General features: G+C 38.7%; 1 protein-coding gene across 1 annotated transcript; it reads right to left on the bottom strand.

Moving 5' to 3' along the window:
* Positions 1-162: 162 nt before the first annotated feature.
* cstf3 (cleavage stimulation factor, 3' pre-RNA, subunit 3) lies at positions 163-13,721 on the bottom strand. The gene is made up of 20 exons (XM_084718353.1): positions 13,497-13,721; positions 12,776-12,880; positions 12,512-12,607; positions 6,751-6,783; positions 5,742-5,839; positions 5,578-5,644; positions 5,455-5,489; positions 5,236-5,362; positions 5,055-5,132; positions 4,792-4,954; positions 3,813-3,922; positions 3,590-3,706; positions 3,286-3,504; positions 3,095-3,197; positions 2,818-2,887; positions 2,523-2,718; positions 1,539-1,689; positions 1,132-1,226; positions 969-1,029; positions 163-730 (listed from the first exon to the last, which is right to left on the bottom strand). The coding sequence occupies exons 1-20, from the start codon at positions 13,521-13,523 to the stop codon at positions 531-533; spliced, it is 2,151 nt and encodes a 716-aa protein (XP_084574479.1). The 5' UTR covers positions 13,524-13,721; the 3' UTR covers positions 163-530.
* Between the last annotated feature and the right edge of the window lie 945 nt (positions 13,722-14,666).

Below are 14,666 nucleotides of genomic sequence, written 5' to 3'. Positions count from 1 at the left end.
TTCAATACATTTTTAAGACCTGCCAAAATCTTATGCAAAACACTTTAAGGCTTAAATTTCAGATTATTGGATTATAGACTTTAAAAGACACCACAGACAGCCTGTTCAGAGAAAGATACCAATAAATCATCAGTTCAGTCAAATAAAAAACAGCAAATCTGGTTGAATTCTTTTCCACTTTTATTGAAAGGGACTGTTTCCTCCAGTTATCTAAAAAAAATCCACTTTGCCATCACTGGAACATCACAAGGTCAAAACTGAGCTGTGTGCCAAAATCAATGGTTGAATTAAAAATTTTGTACAGTATAATGGTCAGTCTTTAAAAATAAAAACTGTTAACAAAACAAAGCCACAAGAACACTCAGGTGTGTGTATGTCTGTGTGAGTGTGAGTGTGTATATGTACTGTATGCTTGTCTTCTGTACAGAAATCAACAGGATGTATAATCTGTCAGACGCACTCAGACATGTGGACATTTACTCCATAGGACCTCCTGTTAAGTTTACATTCTCGTAGGGTTCAACGTTAGTTTATCGAATCCTCTTCTGTTGGCGTGCACGGTAGATGTCATGTATGGGTGGAGCGACAGCTCCTTTGTCATCCTCCTCGTCGGAGTCTGCGTTAGGCCTCTTGAGTGACTTGGCAACAGCATGGTTCTCCATGGCTCCATTGCCCTCCCCTCCTGCATCGGGCTGTCTACCAGTGATGAGTTCTACAGCAGCATCAACAGCTGCAGAGACAGAAAATACATCAGGAACATGTCAGAACGGGGGCAGAACAACATTTTGACACACTGTAACACATTTTATCGGAATTCCTCTGGCAGCTGTCAAGATATCTCACTCTAGACCAAAGTGATTGTTTGACTGACCATCTGACTGACATTTCCTCACCAGAGCCATGTTGCTACTGTGGCTAAAATTAGAAATGTTCTGGATTCATCTTGAGTGCTGACAAAAGCAACTTACTTTCAGGAAGTGTGCATCTCCTGAAAGTTTCCATGAGCTCATCCACTTGAACAAAAGGACCCTGCAGCAAGAAAAAAAACACACAGTCTTTGTAGGGGAAAAAAATCCCTTTTTTCATTTCCAGTTAATACGAGCTTGATAGTATTAAGCTGCTGCAACTCACAGTGAAGCATGTAGGCGGAGGGAGCAGCTTCATCAGGACAACAGCAGCTGGGGGGACTGGGAAGACTCCACCAGGGACTGGGTGTAAACCTGGAGCTATAGGGAGGAACACAGGAGGCGAACATCAAAGATGTATCCTTCTCTACATTAAGCACATGCAGAAGACAGTCCAACGGAAACACCTCCAAAATGTGAACTTTTCAGAAGCTAAGAAAAACAGCGTTGTTTTCAGCTTTCTGGCACAGCATTTTATAATGCTAACAGTCCAGTGTCTTTGTGAATGGTTTGTTAAGAAGCTTACTGACATGTCTGAAATCATAAAGGAACATTTCATCAAAAAATTCAAAATCACCAAATTTAAAGATAAAGATAACAACATCTAATAAATTTGAGAGGAGGACTACGTACGGGCGAGGTGACGTGGCTGGAATGGGATCATCTGATTGGTGTCAGGTTTGGGGTACTCAGGTTTACGGTCAACTTCATCCTTTGATGCAGGCGCAGAGGGCGCCACCACAGTCTCTGGGAGCAGAGCTGCCAGTTTGGCACGAGACACATCCTACAAACATACAGTAGAAACAGTTTAAATATCAGGTTAGAGTATAAGCTGTGCCTAGTTGCACATTAAGTTTCAAACTTGACTTTGTCCATTAAGTAAAATATTTCCCTAAGCTAAGGTTGTCTCCTCACCTAGCTGTTTAGACTAGGCTTTCACAGCATGTTCTTATTCTTCAATGTTACTTGACAAAATTATTGTAAGTGTTAGCTAGCTTACCCAAAATGGACAACAAAGAGAAGTAGAAAAGAAGTAACTGGCATAATCAGTGCAAGAAATCTTTCTGTGGAGCATGGATGAAGTAATAAAGAAAAATGAAAATATTTACTATGACAGCAAGAAGGAAGATAGGCAAACATCAACAGGAGTAAACAAACTGGTGAGTTTCAATAAAACAATGCAGTTATGGTAACGTTTGGCTGGCAAGCTACAAAGTTGCTTGCACTAATGTCAAATCTACTCTGTAACTAGTTGCTAAGATTGTTCATAATGTCCAATGAGTTTTCACTGTCCTGAAAAATGTGTCTAAGTGTCTTTTCCTCCTCTTCAATCTCCATAAATTATAGAGTAAAGAATTGACAAAAATAGTCACTAAGGACCCTCTAGCAATGCATAAAGGGATACTTAAGTAGCTATGGCCAAACACTTAATGATCAAATGGTCTTCCCTTACAACATCCTAGATAGGTCCTTATGGTGATTTTGTGCAACTCATTTTCCCTAAGGCATCCTTAGATGAAAAATTAAGGGAAACCTTAACTTAAGGGGTTTTATGCCACTGGGCGCAGATTCATAACCGCTTTAGTACAAAGATATCATTCAGGGAAACATACACACCTTGTATCCAAGGGCCTTGAGTTCACTAGCAGAGCATGGATACAGGTCCATGAACTTGTATCTATCTACTAGCAGGGCTGTTTCTTTGCCCTCGTACTCATCCTTGAAGGCAGTGAATCGCCTGCGCTCCACCTTCAGAATACTGGCCAAGTCTCCTATGTTGCTCTCAAAAGCCAGAAATCGGGCCCAGATCTCACTGGAGAAAAATACATCAACAAACATTGTCAACGATGTGGGTTATTACATCATTTACATACTTCATACACATGCAAATTAAATTAAAACTCGACATTACCCTGACTTCTCTGGTGACAAGCTTCCTGAGGTGAGGACACGTTCAAACAGAACCCTGGTGTTGTTATCCTCTGGAGAGACATATGGCAGAGATACAAAAGAAGAAAAAACAGGGTTAAACACTTACCTTCCATTACTGTCACAATAACAGAAGAGAAATTCTTCAAATTCTAACAGCTGATACCAGAACATCACTGCTTAGATTAATGGATTAGTAATAAAGAACAGACTTCGTACATTCTGTTCATTAGCTCTGCATTTTTTTATTCATGACCTACCATTAAGGTGTGAGAGGTAATCAATGTATGCCAGTATGTACTCTGGAATGTCGCCATACTTCTTCAAACCAAGCTCAAAAATCTTGAAGGCCACCGATTTATCCTGTGTGGAAAGATGAAAAGAGGATGTTTGTAAGATTGCTTTTTAAGCATGCCGTATGTATGTTATACATGTGATGATGTGTCCTTACTTTGCTGCAGTAGTATTCCATCAGCGCTGCCGTCACATACACATGGTGACGTGTGCGTAGATCCTCTCGGGCCTTTTTGAAGATGGTGCGACCTGATTTGATCCCCTCTGCCCTCCTGGCAAACTTCATGTACTGAATGTAGACCAGCGTGGGGTCAATGTCCTCAATGGCCAGCAGTTTGTTATAGATGCTGTGGACCTTCTCGTACTTCATGCGACTCTGTGAGGAAAGCAAAACATATACGCTGATGAGTCTCTTAATGTCTTGATTACAGTTTGTGTTGAGTATGCTACTGGACACTCACTTCTTCATAGTCAGCAAATGAAAAATACAGCAGCATGTTCTTCTTTAGAAGAGTCCCAATGGCACGTTCATAGATGTTAGCTGCCTCGTCGCTAAACAGCTTGGAGTTATTCATATCCTGAGAGACAATACATCTAAGAGTTAACAGACAGTTTTGAACTGAAGCTGAAAAATACTCAGCAGGTTTTTGACAATTTCAATCTGAAAGGGTTTATTTCTCTTACCCCTTTCTCTGCCAGCAGTTTGCTGGACTGCTCCAGGTACTGTGCTGCCTCATACCAAATGTCAGGATGGTGGCCGAGCACCAGCAGGCACTGCTCATAGGCAAACATGACTGCAACACAACACAACAGCAATTGACTATGATTACAGAAATAATGCATATGACCAGTGTTTCCCAAAATTAGGGCTGCAGTGCCGTTTTTATTGGGTTACCAATTAGCAGAATACAATGCATAACAATGTTATGTTATGTGAATTCATCTTCTCCGTCTCCCTCCCTCTTCTTGGGAATCTGAATCAGAGAGTATGTTCATGCTCTCTGCCTGAGGTAACATTGTGTCTGACTTCTGAAATTCCTCCAAACTCAGTCATGCACATAATGCTGAAACAAAAGTACAAGTACGAGTGCATAAACATTGGCTTGACCAGAGCCACTTGTAATGCAGTAGAGGCCTCAGTGTGTCTGATTATTGTTGAGAATGTTAAGCTGAGATTGTCTTGCCTTAATGCATCTAACTATGCATCACATCTAAATTCATAGTCCAAGTTCCTTATGAGTTAGTGAGAAACATGACGTTACAGTCAGCAAATTCAACTACTGGTTTGATGTACTTTTATAATGAAATAAATACATTTCACATACATTTTAAATTCATGGTTTTAATCAGTAGTTTATAAATGTAGATATTAGAGTAGTTCATTATGTATTTTTCTTCAACTTTGGGGCCCAGGGAAACACCAAATTTCTCTTTTGGGTCTCAAGGAAGTTTAGGAACACCTGAATTATTAACCAAGAGGAGAAAAATGTAAACCTACGCCCCCTAGTGGCTGCATTCATACTACCTCAGCCATTATGTATGTCTTTTGCATGCCATGTGATATTGAATCACATGCCTTTTGATGCCTATATAGCAAATATTTACACAATAATATTTACACATTCTGATGGCACAAGACAATATTTTCTGTGCACAAATTCACCTCTCTTTGTGATTAGGGTCTGGTCTTCTGTGCGCAGTGGGTTGCTTTTTTCCCACTGGATGTACTTCTTCCACATTTCCACTTGCTGGGCTTCCTGAGGGGAGTTCTGGGGCGGTACTGAGGGTGCATTCCTGTCCAACCCCTTCATCACAGTCTCATACTCCTGAGTTACACAAACCACACAACAGTTTGGATTAGTTTACAAAGACAGCCTGACTATTTGATATAAAGCACAAGGATTAAAAACAGGACACTTGTCTCACCTTTGCCACTCTCCTAGCATTCATGTAGTCTCTACTCCGATCCTCAATCATCTTTTTGGCCAAGTGCACATTGATTCCCTGTTTGTGAAACAAACAAGTCAGTCTTTAAACAGCTAAAACTCTGTGTGTGCAAACACATAGGTAGACAGATGAAGGCCAGAGGCCTGCATGGGTTACTCGCCTCCTCATATTTGCTATAATCTCTCCAGAGCTGCTCTATGTTGATCATGGGGTTCACACAGCCTCTCTGGTACACCCTCCGGACTGCTGTGATCCGTTGGTTCTCTGCATATGAGCCCACAGCCTCACTAATTAAACACATAACAGAAATGTCAACATTTAAGAGTTTGCTAACACAGTTAATGAAGTTGCACACTATTACATGAACAAGAACACTTACACTCCTTTGAGGAAGTTGATGTAGTCCACCCAAATCTGCAGGAGAGAATAGCTGTTAGACGACAGCGGTTGACAGAAATCCATACACACAGATACAGACAGTACCTAGTTCAGATCGGTTTACCTGGTAAGACATAATTTCCATGCCGATTTTATCCAGAGCAAAGTCATACGCCTGGGCCATCTTCTCTCTGAAGGTAAGAAAATATATGTATAATGTAAAATGTGCATTTTACAGTACAACATATCAACATACTTAACCCCAGTATGCAGCACATGTTCTCTTACTTGTAGCTTGGGAGCTTCCCTTTGGTCTCTCGAACATATGAGAGGTAGCATTTCCACAGGTCGATGTGCAACACTTTCATTAGGCATCTCTGAAACAACTACAGGGGCAAGAATACAGGGAGATAAAATAGCTGGAACAAGAATGCAAACATACTTTATATATACAACCTGTATATAGTCTACAAGACAATTATTCAGCTTCAGTGTTCCATTGATTTGGTTTTATTAAACCATGCTGAAACTAATATAGCAGTCATTAGTGTCACAAATCAGAAAAGCGGTTTTCACTTTAGCCCATATGTCAGATTTGGGGGAGTTCCAGGTTTTACTCAACACAGTTGTTCAGTGCACTTTGGTTGTCGCGCTTCATTAGACAGGCCTCAGATGTGGCCTACATCTGAGGCTCCAATTCGAATGAAAACAGAGTGTGAAGCTTGTTTGAGGGTTACAAATGTCTCAATGTGTGGAACTGACATTCAGGAAAAAACTGAACGGGGTGCATTCACATCATTTATCAAGGTTGAAACCCAGTGAGAAATGACAAATCAACTCCAGACCACTGAGGAGATGAACAGTACCATCAGTTTAATAGATTACACTTACAGTAAAATTGTGGTTGTATATAAACATATGAGATGAAACAATATTTATTTTTAAACCATTAATAAAACTATACTAATACAAACCACAGTATGTACAATAGCTATGATTGCAAGTCAGTATGTGGGGAAATCAACTCACACTTCAAAGAACTTCCAACATTTTCTAATCCAATCTCTTTTCGGCACACTTTCTGTGCTTGTTAGTACAAAAATTACATGCCTTTCGCATTTCACGATACAATTATCGTACAATTACTTTAATGGGAACTATAATAATGTATATGCATATTCTGGTGTAAACCACAAATATAACAACAAACAGATACACTAATTCAATTAAACAGTCAACTGAGCCTTCCCAGGTATCAGAATGACAGTCAGCTTTCATGAGTGTAATGGACACTTACCTTTTCTACCTTGTCATAGTTTTTAGCCTTGATCTGCAAATAAGATTGTAAATGTAACATTAATTCAAACATCTCCTCTACTTCGAAAGACTTGCAGAAAACATGCATTCATGCAAATGTGACAACTCTCTCACACGCACACATACACAGCACCCTTAAGATCAACAAAGTGAAATTCACACAAGAATGACAAAACTACTTTTAAGAAGGGGTTTATTTTCTTTGTAGATTGTGCCACATAACCCAGAAAAACACCAGTGACCACAAGTTACAGGAAAGATCCTGACAAAGTTGCAGAATGCAGATTTTAAATACTACTGCCAGAGGAAAATACTGAAAAAGTGCTCCAAATCTGAGAAATACAGTATTTTAAAAAGTCTCTTTCTTTCACAGCGTTGGGCGAGTGTGTTCCTACGGTTGATGAGTTGAAGCAACAGTCTCAGATCTCCCTCCAGTTCAGACAGGAGGGCCTGTTGTTTATGGAGTAGTGGCACCTATATGGATAAACCAATCCAATCCCATCGTATTTACATTAATGTGCTCTACAACGTTAACTGTCCAGGAGGTGACATAAAATAATGGTTTACATGTTAGGTAAATATCTCCAAGGCACAGAGACAGTAGAGTGCAATGCTGTCAGACTGGCAGGGCTTCAGTGAGTTAAAAACTTGACAGTGAAAAGAAAAAAGGTTTAATTATTAACAACATAATGGCAGTTTAGGTCTAAAAGCATGTCAGGACAATGAGGTTTTCAGAATGGACAATAATATTCTCACATATAACAAGTGAATTCCAGCCTGTCAAGTTGCTTGAGTGACCTGTTGTTACTACATTTGAGCATACATGTATCTGGGGGCATCCCTACTAGGTGAGACATATTTACTGAGATTACAACGTCTCTGGTTTGTTCTCCTCTCTCCCTTTGTATCCCACCACCTCTCAACTGTCCACAATAGATTAAAGGCCCAAAAACACACACACACAAAAAAAATAAACATGCAGTCATCTGTATCTGAATTGATATGCACAAATGCTACAACAACATCTGGGGGGAAATACGACAATTAACATTTCAAGATGAAAAGTTCACAAATTGTGCATGCATTGAATGCACATGGCTAAACTAACTGCTTTTACAACATGGAAATAAAACACTAAAATTTAGGAAGACCTCTACCGCTGGACCCTTGCATAAGTAAATTTAAATAATAATTTTTAAATCATTTCTTTAAGCAGGGTCTTTGCAAAAAAAAACATGCTTTTAAGGCCGAATGCAGTGTAAAGTGCCTTAAGGGTACTTTCCCCCCCCCCAAAAAAAGACTGACCTACATTACTTGCTCATTCTAGAAACTGCAACAGCTCTTCTGACACACTAAACGTTTCACTATCATTAAAAAACAGAATCAAAGCAACAGTGAACAGTGAATCTCAAGTAATTAAAGACAAAAACAAGTTGTAAATGTATTTACTAATAAAAATGTTGATTTTTAGCCAATAAATAAGTTAATATTCTCTCAAAATATTAAATGCCTCAGATATATTATCTGAATTATGACATTTTTTGAAACAATTCCATTAAGCTTTTGTGGAATAAATACTGAGCATGACTACATGCAAAATTTTCTGAGCTTTTCAAGGTATAAAACATTTGCATTACAACGATAAAACCTTTACAACAACTGACGTTCAGTCTAGATGTTTCCTTATGCTACCCTGAAATAGATCAGCCACATAATGTACTGTAATTATGCAATAATATGCTGATGAGATTCTAGATGTTCCCCTGGAGGGAAGTATTACTACACTTCCTATTGGCTGCTCTTATGAGACAGTTCACCCCTAAATCAAAAATACAAAGACTGATTAGTAGTGCTACTTATCCATCTAGATTGTTTTGGTGCAAATTGCTGAGTTTGGAGATATTGGCCGTAGAGATGTCTGCTCTTTATATGGTAGTAAGGAAATGGTTCCTACATTAAACTGCTCACAAGATCTGTGAATTATCATAAGTAACTGTCATGATTTCTGGTTAGAGACATTAGTAATTGTGTGAGTAATTGCCCCATAAAACTCTCAGAGGTCACTGCTAGAAAAAAAATTAATTAAAACACACGTCTATGATGCTCTATTCACACTATCAACTAACTTTAATCTGAGACAAAAGTTCACTTAAAGTTACAGAGCACCTCATAGGAGGTAGGAAAGATTAGTGAAACAGCTTAATTTGCATTAGGAAAGATATCGTGACCACTTCACTGCTTGTGAAAGATGACTGCACTGCACTGGCCGACTCCATTTCTGAAAACGCAATGGAAACAACCATACTGTGTCAAAATCATGTTTCAATCCAATTTCCACAGTACAGAATACTGATATACTTCTATAATGCAATTACCAAATGCGAAATTGCACTAATTCTGGCATGCAGCTGTTAACACAGAAAAGGAATTAAACTTTGAGCTGATTGGAGTTCTGCAAGATTTTACTTCCCACTGGTTTCTCACTGAAGATAAACAATGCATTTTTCTCTGTCATGCTGTAAGCTTTAAAAAAACATGATGAAAAGGATTTTTAAAAAGCATGACAAAAGTATCCTGAAACAGTCTCACAGACTGTGAGACTGTGACAAGCAAGAATGTTGGCCTCAATGTGCTCTTAACTGCAGCATTGTTTCAGACAACATGTGCTGGCAACCTACACTCAAGGGGATACTTTCTTATACTCCACGGGCGTTTCATTGAATGCAATATGTGAATTAATCCTCATAGAGCTGGACTTCCTAAAAGAGGGCTTTAAAAACATGTGAGCAATGAGAGAGACTCGGTAGGATTGTGCTTACTCTGCAACTTTTAAAATTTAGGCCGATGTTAAATCTCAAGAGAACCAGATTCACACACAAGCATGAGGATACACTGTGCTTTTTAATGACAATGCTTTTTTTCCCTGTGGTTTAAAAATGCATAGAATTTCACAAAAGTGGGTTCTGCAATGCTATTAGGGTTTCAAAGTTAGGTAAATAAATTCATATTTCTAATAAAAGAGGGAAAATGAAACCTCATCATACTTACCAAATAAGGTAGGTGTGTACTATATCTGCTATGAATTGCAAATGAGTTGTGAGCTCTTATATTATACTGCCACACATGGTCTGGACTAAGATTCTAATTTAAGAACCTCTGTAAGCTTTTAATCCATAAATAAATAAATGAACCTTCATGCTAATTCAAATATCCAGTCTCCAATTTCAGCTATCAGAAATACAGAAATATACCAAACTAGCATCTTCAGATGTGTTTTGGGCTGAATTGTGGTTTGGGGTTTAGTAGGGAGAGGGGATGGCTAAATAATAAATAAGGAAGGAAATGGTTGAAGTTATGATATGACGTTAACAAACATTTCTTACTTTCTTAAGTTCTCAGTATACTTGATCCTTCGTGATTTTTTTCTGCTCAGTTCCACCTTTATGTTTTACTATTAAACATGTATTGAATATTTATATTTGATAGGAACCTACAAAGAAAAAGACACAGGCCTAAAATTCTACATTCACAGGCAAAAAATCTCAGTTACTTGTAAATACACTAATCTAGTCACTTGAAAATTAAGCATTAGCATCAGTTGCATATTTCCATTTATTTTTGTTGCAAATGGTAACACTGACTTAACATACAAAGCACTCCAACAACTGCATGCTAATATCTAATCTGTCTTCTATAGATGCACTCATCAGCTAAATTGTACTTTAGATGAGTGGTTTTCAAACTGGGCCCCAAGGGCCAATAGGGGTCCCTGGGAGGGTTGTAGGGGGTCCCCAGCAAAAAGAGGAATAAAGTATTTCAACTCCAGCACATTTTGAAGTTGAACACTATTAGGGTTGGCCATTTTGATAGACTGGAATCTGTAGTGATCATTAATTTACTATGAAGCCTTAATTATCTCCAAACCTACAAACAAAAAACCCTGAGAGTAGATTTATGAAGGCAAAGGCCTCTCAAATTAGGGGTCTATGGTCCAGTTACTATGTATTTATGGGGTCCCTGATATGAAAAAGTTGGGAACCCTTTGCTCTAGATATTTAAGGTGTTTAAACACTCACCAACAATCCCTGTCCAAAGCTGCACCTGTGTGAAATTGTTATGGTTTAATTTCAAACTATAATTACTCTAATACATATTTTGAGGTTTTTTTTAAATAATCAGGGTAGTAATTATTCATTATAATTATTGTCTTGCTTGCTTTTGATTGCAAGGTGTCCTTGAGTGCCTTGACAGGAGCCTTTAAATAAAATGCATTATTTATTTTTATTATTATTAGTTTGTTTCAAAACAATCCAAATATTAGAATTATCACCTATTAATGTATTTGACGGCTGTACAAATAAAACTTCAGTGATATTAGGAATTTTAAATTAACCCTATTTTAGTTTCTACTATCTATCAAGTGACATTATTCTTTAAGATCTACAAACAAAACATCCCTGCTAGATCTGGTGGCTAATCTGCTCTGTTTTTGAAAATGTTGTAGCTGGCTGCCATCTTTGTTAGAAGGGAGTGTGGAGGCTGACACTGATGCTTTACTGGCACAAGTACAGTTAGTGCCATCTGTAGGCTAGACTAAATTATTAAGGACTGTTCCTGAGAAGCCTAGTCAATTTGGAAAGCACAGCAATGTGTTCTTTTTACATTACATAACATGTATGTCCACTCCCTGAATTATCAACCCAGGACTGCACTAGGTGGTATAAGTGGGTGAAGACTGGGTTGAGAGTGAGGCCTGAGGAAGAGGAGGGGGCAGGGGTAGCAACCCCACAACAACAAACCACAACCACTACAACCTCAACATACAGCAACATTCAGTTCACAGCATGGAGGTAATAATTTGCCAGAACTACACACTTGAACTTAGAAGCTAAATTCTGATGCTTGATATTGCTGTGCAACTTTATGCAAGCAGTGTGTGCCATACTCATCTGCAGAGGTGGAGGGCGTCAGAAAATGCACTTCACCAGGCTAGCAAAAAATGATTATGTGCGAGGGAAAATTAATCACCCTATTACTAGCTGATTGCATAACAGCAAAGCCTGGTGATGGCATCAAGGCAAATGGGTCACTGGTCATATATTCAGGAGTGGGGGGGGTGGGGGGTGTCTCAAGGAAAGAATGGGCCACACAAGCAAAATATTTGTTTATAAAATTACCCGAAAGAAATGACACAGGAGGCAATAAATTGACACGACAAGTGAATAAAAGGCTAATGCACTCCAATACCATTAAAATAGTTTTAATACTGTTGCAGATCAAACATGCAACAAATGCATTTTACCCCATTTAAATACGACGCAGAGTATTTTTTTTTTTAAATCCTGGGAACATAAGAATTTTCTGAAAAAGAAATTGTTTGAGCTAATTTCCCCTTTGTTTGTGTTTAAAGGCACAATTCTTAATAAGTCCAGCTAGAGCCTGAAAAGTTAAGTGCTTTACATTATCCAACATTCTTGCTCAATCCAGGTCCATCAATGTGTAGGACATTCTTAGGCAGGTAGATGCTTTCAACAGTAAATATATCTTCATTCATTACTCCTGTGATGAAAACTATATAGGTCAGAGCTGCAAACAAACAAAGTCAGGCCTAGTGATTCAAAAGAATTGTGACTTTAAACATCATAGAAGTAAAAGACATTTTGTTTGTGTGAAAATCACATTGTTGATCATGTTAGAAAAATCCCCAGCCATGCACACTAAAGAAAAGTAAAAGTATTAACCTCAGCTTCAATGAATAGTTTCCAGAATCTGCCAGAACTTGGGAACTGTGTGACAAGTCGCTCATATGTCTTCCTTGCTTTATCTATGGGTTGGTTCTAAAGAAGAAGAATGCATTTACATTCCATGATATTTAACATATGAAGAAGTAATTTTGTGAAGAAAAGCGTAAGTGCTTTGCATCTTAACAGTCTATATCCCCTTATCCCTCCCACCCAGTTTCCCAGTTTGCTTAACCCCAGGAATGCAACTCTGTGTCACTAAACCTGTGCTTCTCGAATCAGAATGCTCCATGCGTCAAGGTCATATGGGTTTTCTTCCAACTTCTTCTCTGCCTTTTTCACCTTCTCTGGGATGTACTCTGCCGCAGCCTGCAAGACAACACACACGATAGAGAACAAAATGGTTATGTTGCAGAACAGACTTGCAATACGCTGCAATACAGTGTCACTGTGGTGACGACTCTAGGGGGGCCACGACGGGAGAGGGCCAAAATAAGAGCTCATTATCTAAAGATGGCTTCGGTACTGATAAATGGGGCCCTGAGCCTTGTGGCTAATTGATAGGCAAATCAAGTTACAAGCAATGAACACGGTTTTTCCAAGAACTAGCTATGTCTTTATAGATGGCACCACAGATAAGCACCAAGTACCGTGAAAAGTTAGCTAAAGTTAACTTATATCTAGGTAACGGTAAGTTAGCTCAACGCGCTAACGTTGGACAACTAACCTAGCAGCGACAATGCCAACGTTAGTCAATATGGCGTACGCAAGCTAAGCTTAACTAGCGTTTTAGCATTACATCAAGCCCTAGATATCATTGCCGTCTGCGTAATTGCACAGTTCTAGTTAACACTGACGTATAACGACCACAGCAAAATACAGATACGATAGCAGACACTGCTTGCTAATATAATCCAAAAATAACACACAAGCTAAATTATGCTAGCTAGTTAGCTTGCGCCTCAGTAGAACTGCATGTAGCTACCTGGTCGGCTGTTCCCTCGGTGGACATGTCTGGAAGAGTGATCTAGATTAGAAATGTTATATCAGTTGGATTGACGGTCAAATAATAACGTTATGGCAATATTTAAAAAACGACTAAGTAATCGGCATAGCTTCAAAAGGGTCGATCACATTGTCCTTAAACAACGAGCTACTCCACGGCTGGCCAATATCTCAAAATGGCGTGAAAACTGTGTTCCGCTCCGCCAGCAGCAGTTGTATCCAGAAGGGAACCCTTGGTTTGTGACTCTCGCGACAATTGTTCGTTCTGTTTCATAATTTGTGTACGTTGAACAAATTAATGATGTTTTAAAATGTGACAGCATTGTATTTAAGATTTGGGTAGGTTTTGGGACGAAATATTCACTTTTTTTAGGATTAGGAAAAGATCATCGTTTGGGTTAAAACAATCATTCTCACGAGATCTACCGCGGGTCTAGGGTTCCCTTTTAGACATGACCGCCAGCAGCAGCAAAAAACAATAACACTTCCGGCATGAATTCTTCAAAATAAAACACCAATATTTACAAAACTATTCAAAACAAAAACGAATTAAAATGTGTCCGATGACTGCACACGTTATATGTTGCTTCTGTATAATAGAACATATGCTCACACTATTGCAGTCAGAAAGGAAACTGCAGTCGCCTATCAGATGATGCCTCAGTTTGGCAGCCTCTCATGGGATCAGGAGATATAAAGGGTGCTTCCTCTATGTTTTATTAATCTATTACATACGCAGCACCTCTGCCTTATGCCTTATGTTCACCTTTCCATTAGCTATTGTGAAATCTAAATATGTAAATAATGTAGGAAAAATAAATGTAATATGTAAAAAAAAAAGAAAAAAAAAAAGAGGCAAATTATCATTCACTACAGTGTGTATGTGTTTATGCATGACAAACGTGCCCTCAGGTGACTCATATGCAACTGCAAACCAAAGTTGGCCTATAGGCGGCTTCTTACAATAGCTATTTGAAAAATAAATAACTTTATATTTGCACTATCCTATAGCTCCTATTCTCAAGGTTTATATTTGTGTGCTGGACTATACACAACTGCATAGTTGCATAGTGGTGACTAACCCCACCATCAATCAGCAACAACACAACAAAAGCTAGTTTTAATACTGCACAATGCTGGCCAGCCTGCT

The sequence above is a fragment of the Lutjanus erythropterus genome, chromosome 1 (genome assembly GCF_056507025.1).
Source record: "Lutjanus erythropterus isolate fLutEry1 chromosome 1, fLutEry1.hap2, whole genome shotgun sequence".
NCBI lineage: Eukaryota > Metazoa > Chordata > Actinopteri > Lutjaniformes > Lutjanidae > Lutjanus > Lutjanus erythropterus.
This window is presented reverse-complemented; position numbering and strand designations above follow the sequence as displayed.

What these genes read in the sequence shown, in the direction of transcription:
- cstf3 (XM_084718353.1), bottom strand. Translation starts at nt 13,523, where the DNA reads ATGTCCACCGAGGGAACAGCCGACCAG. An exon ending in ACTATGACAAGGTAGAAAAG is followed by an intron (nt 5,840 to 6,750) that starts GTAAGTGTCCAT and finishes TTGCCCCTGTAG; the next exon opens with TTGTTTCAGAGATGCCTAAT. An exon ending in AACTGCTGGCAGAGAAAGGG is followed by an intron (nt 3,707 to 3,812) that starts GTAAGAGAAATA and finishes ATTGTCTCTCAG; the next exon opens with GATATGAATAACTCCAAGCT.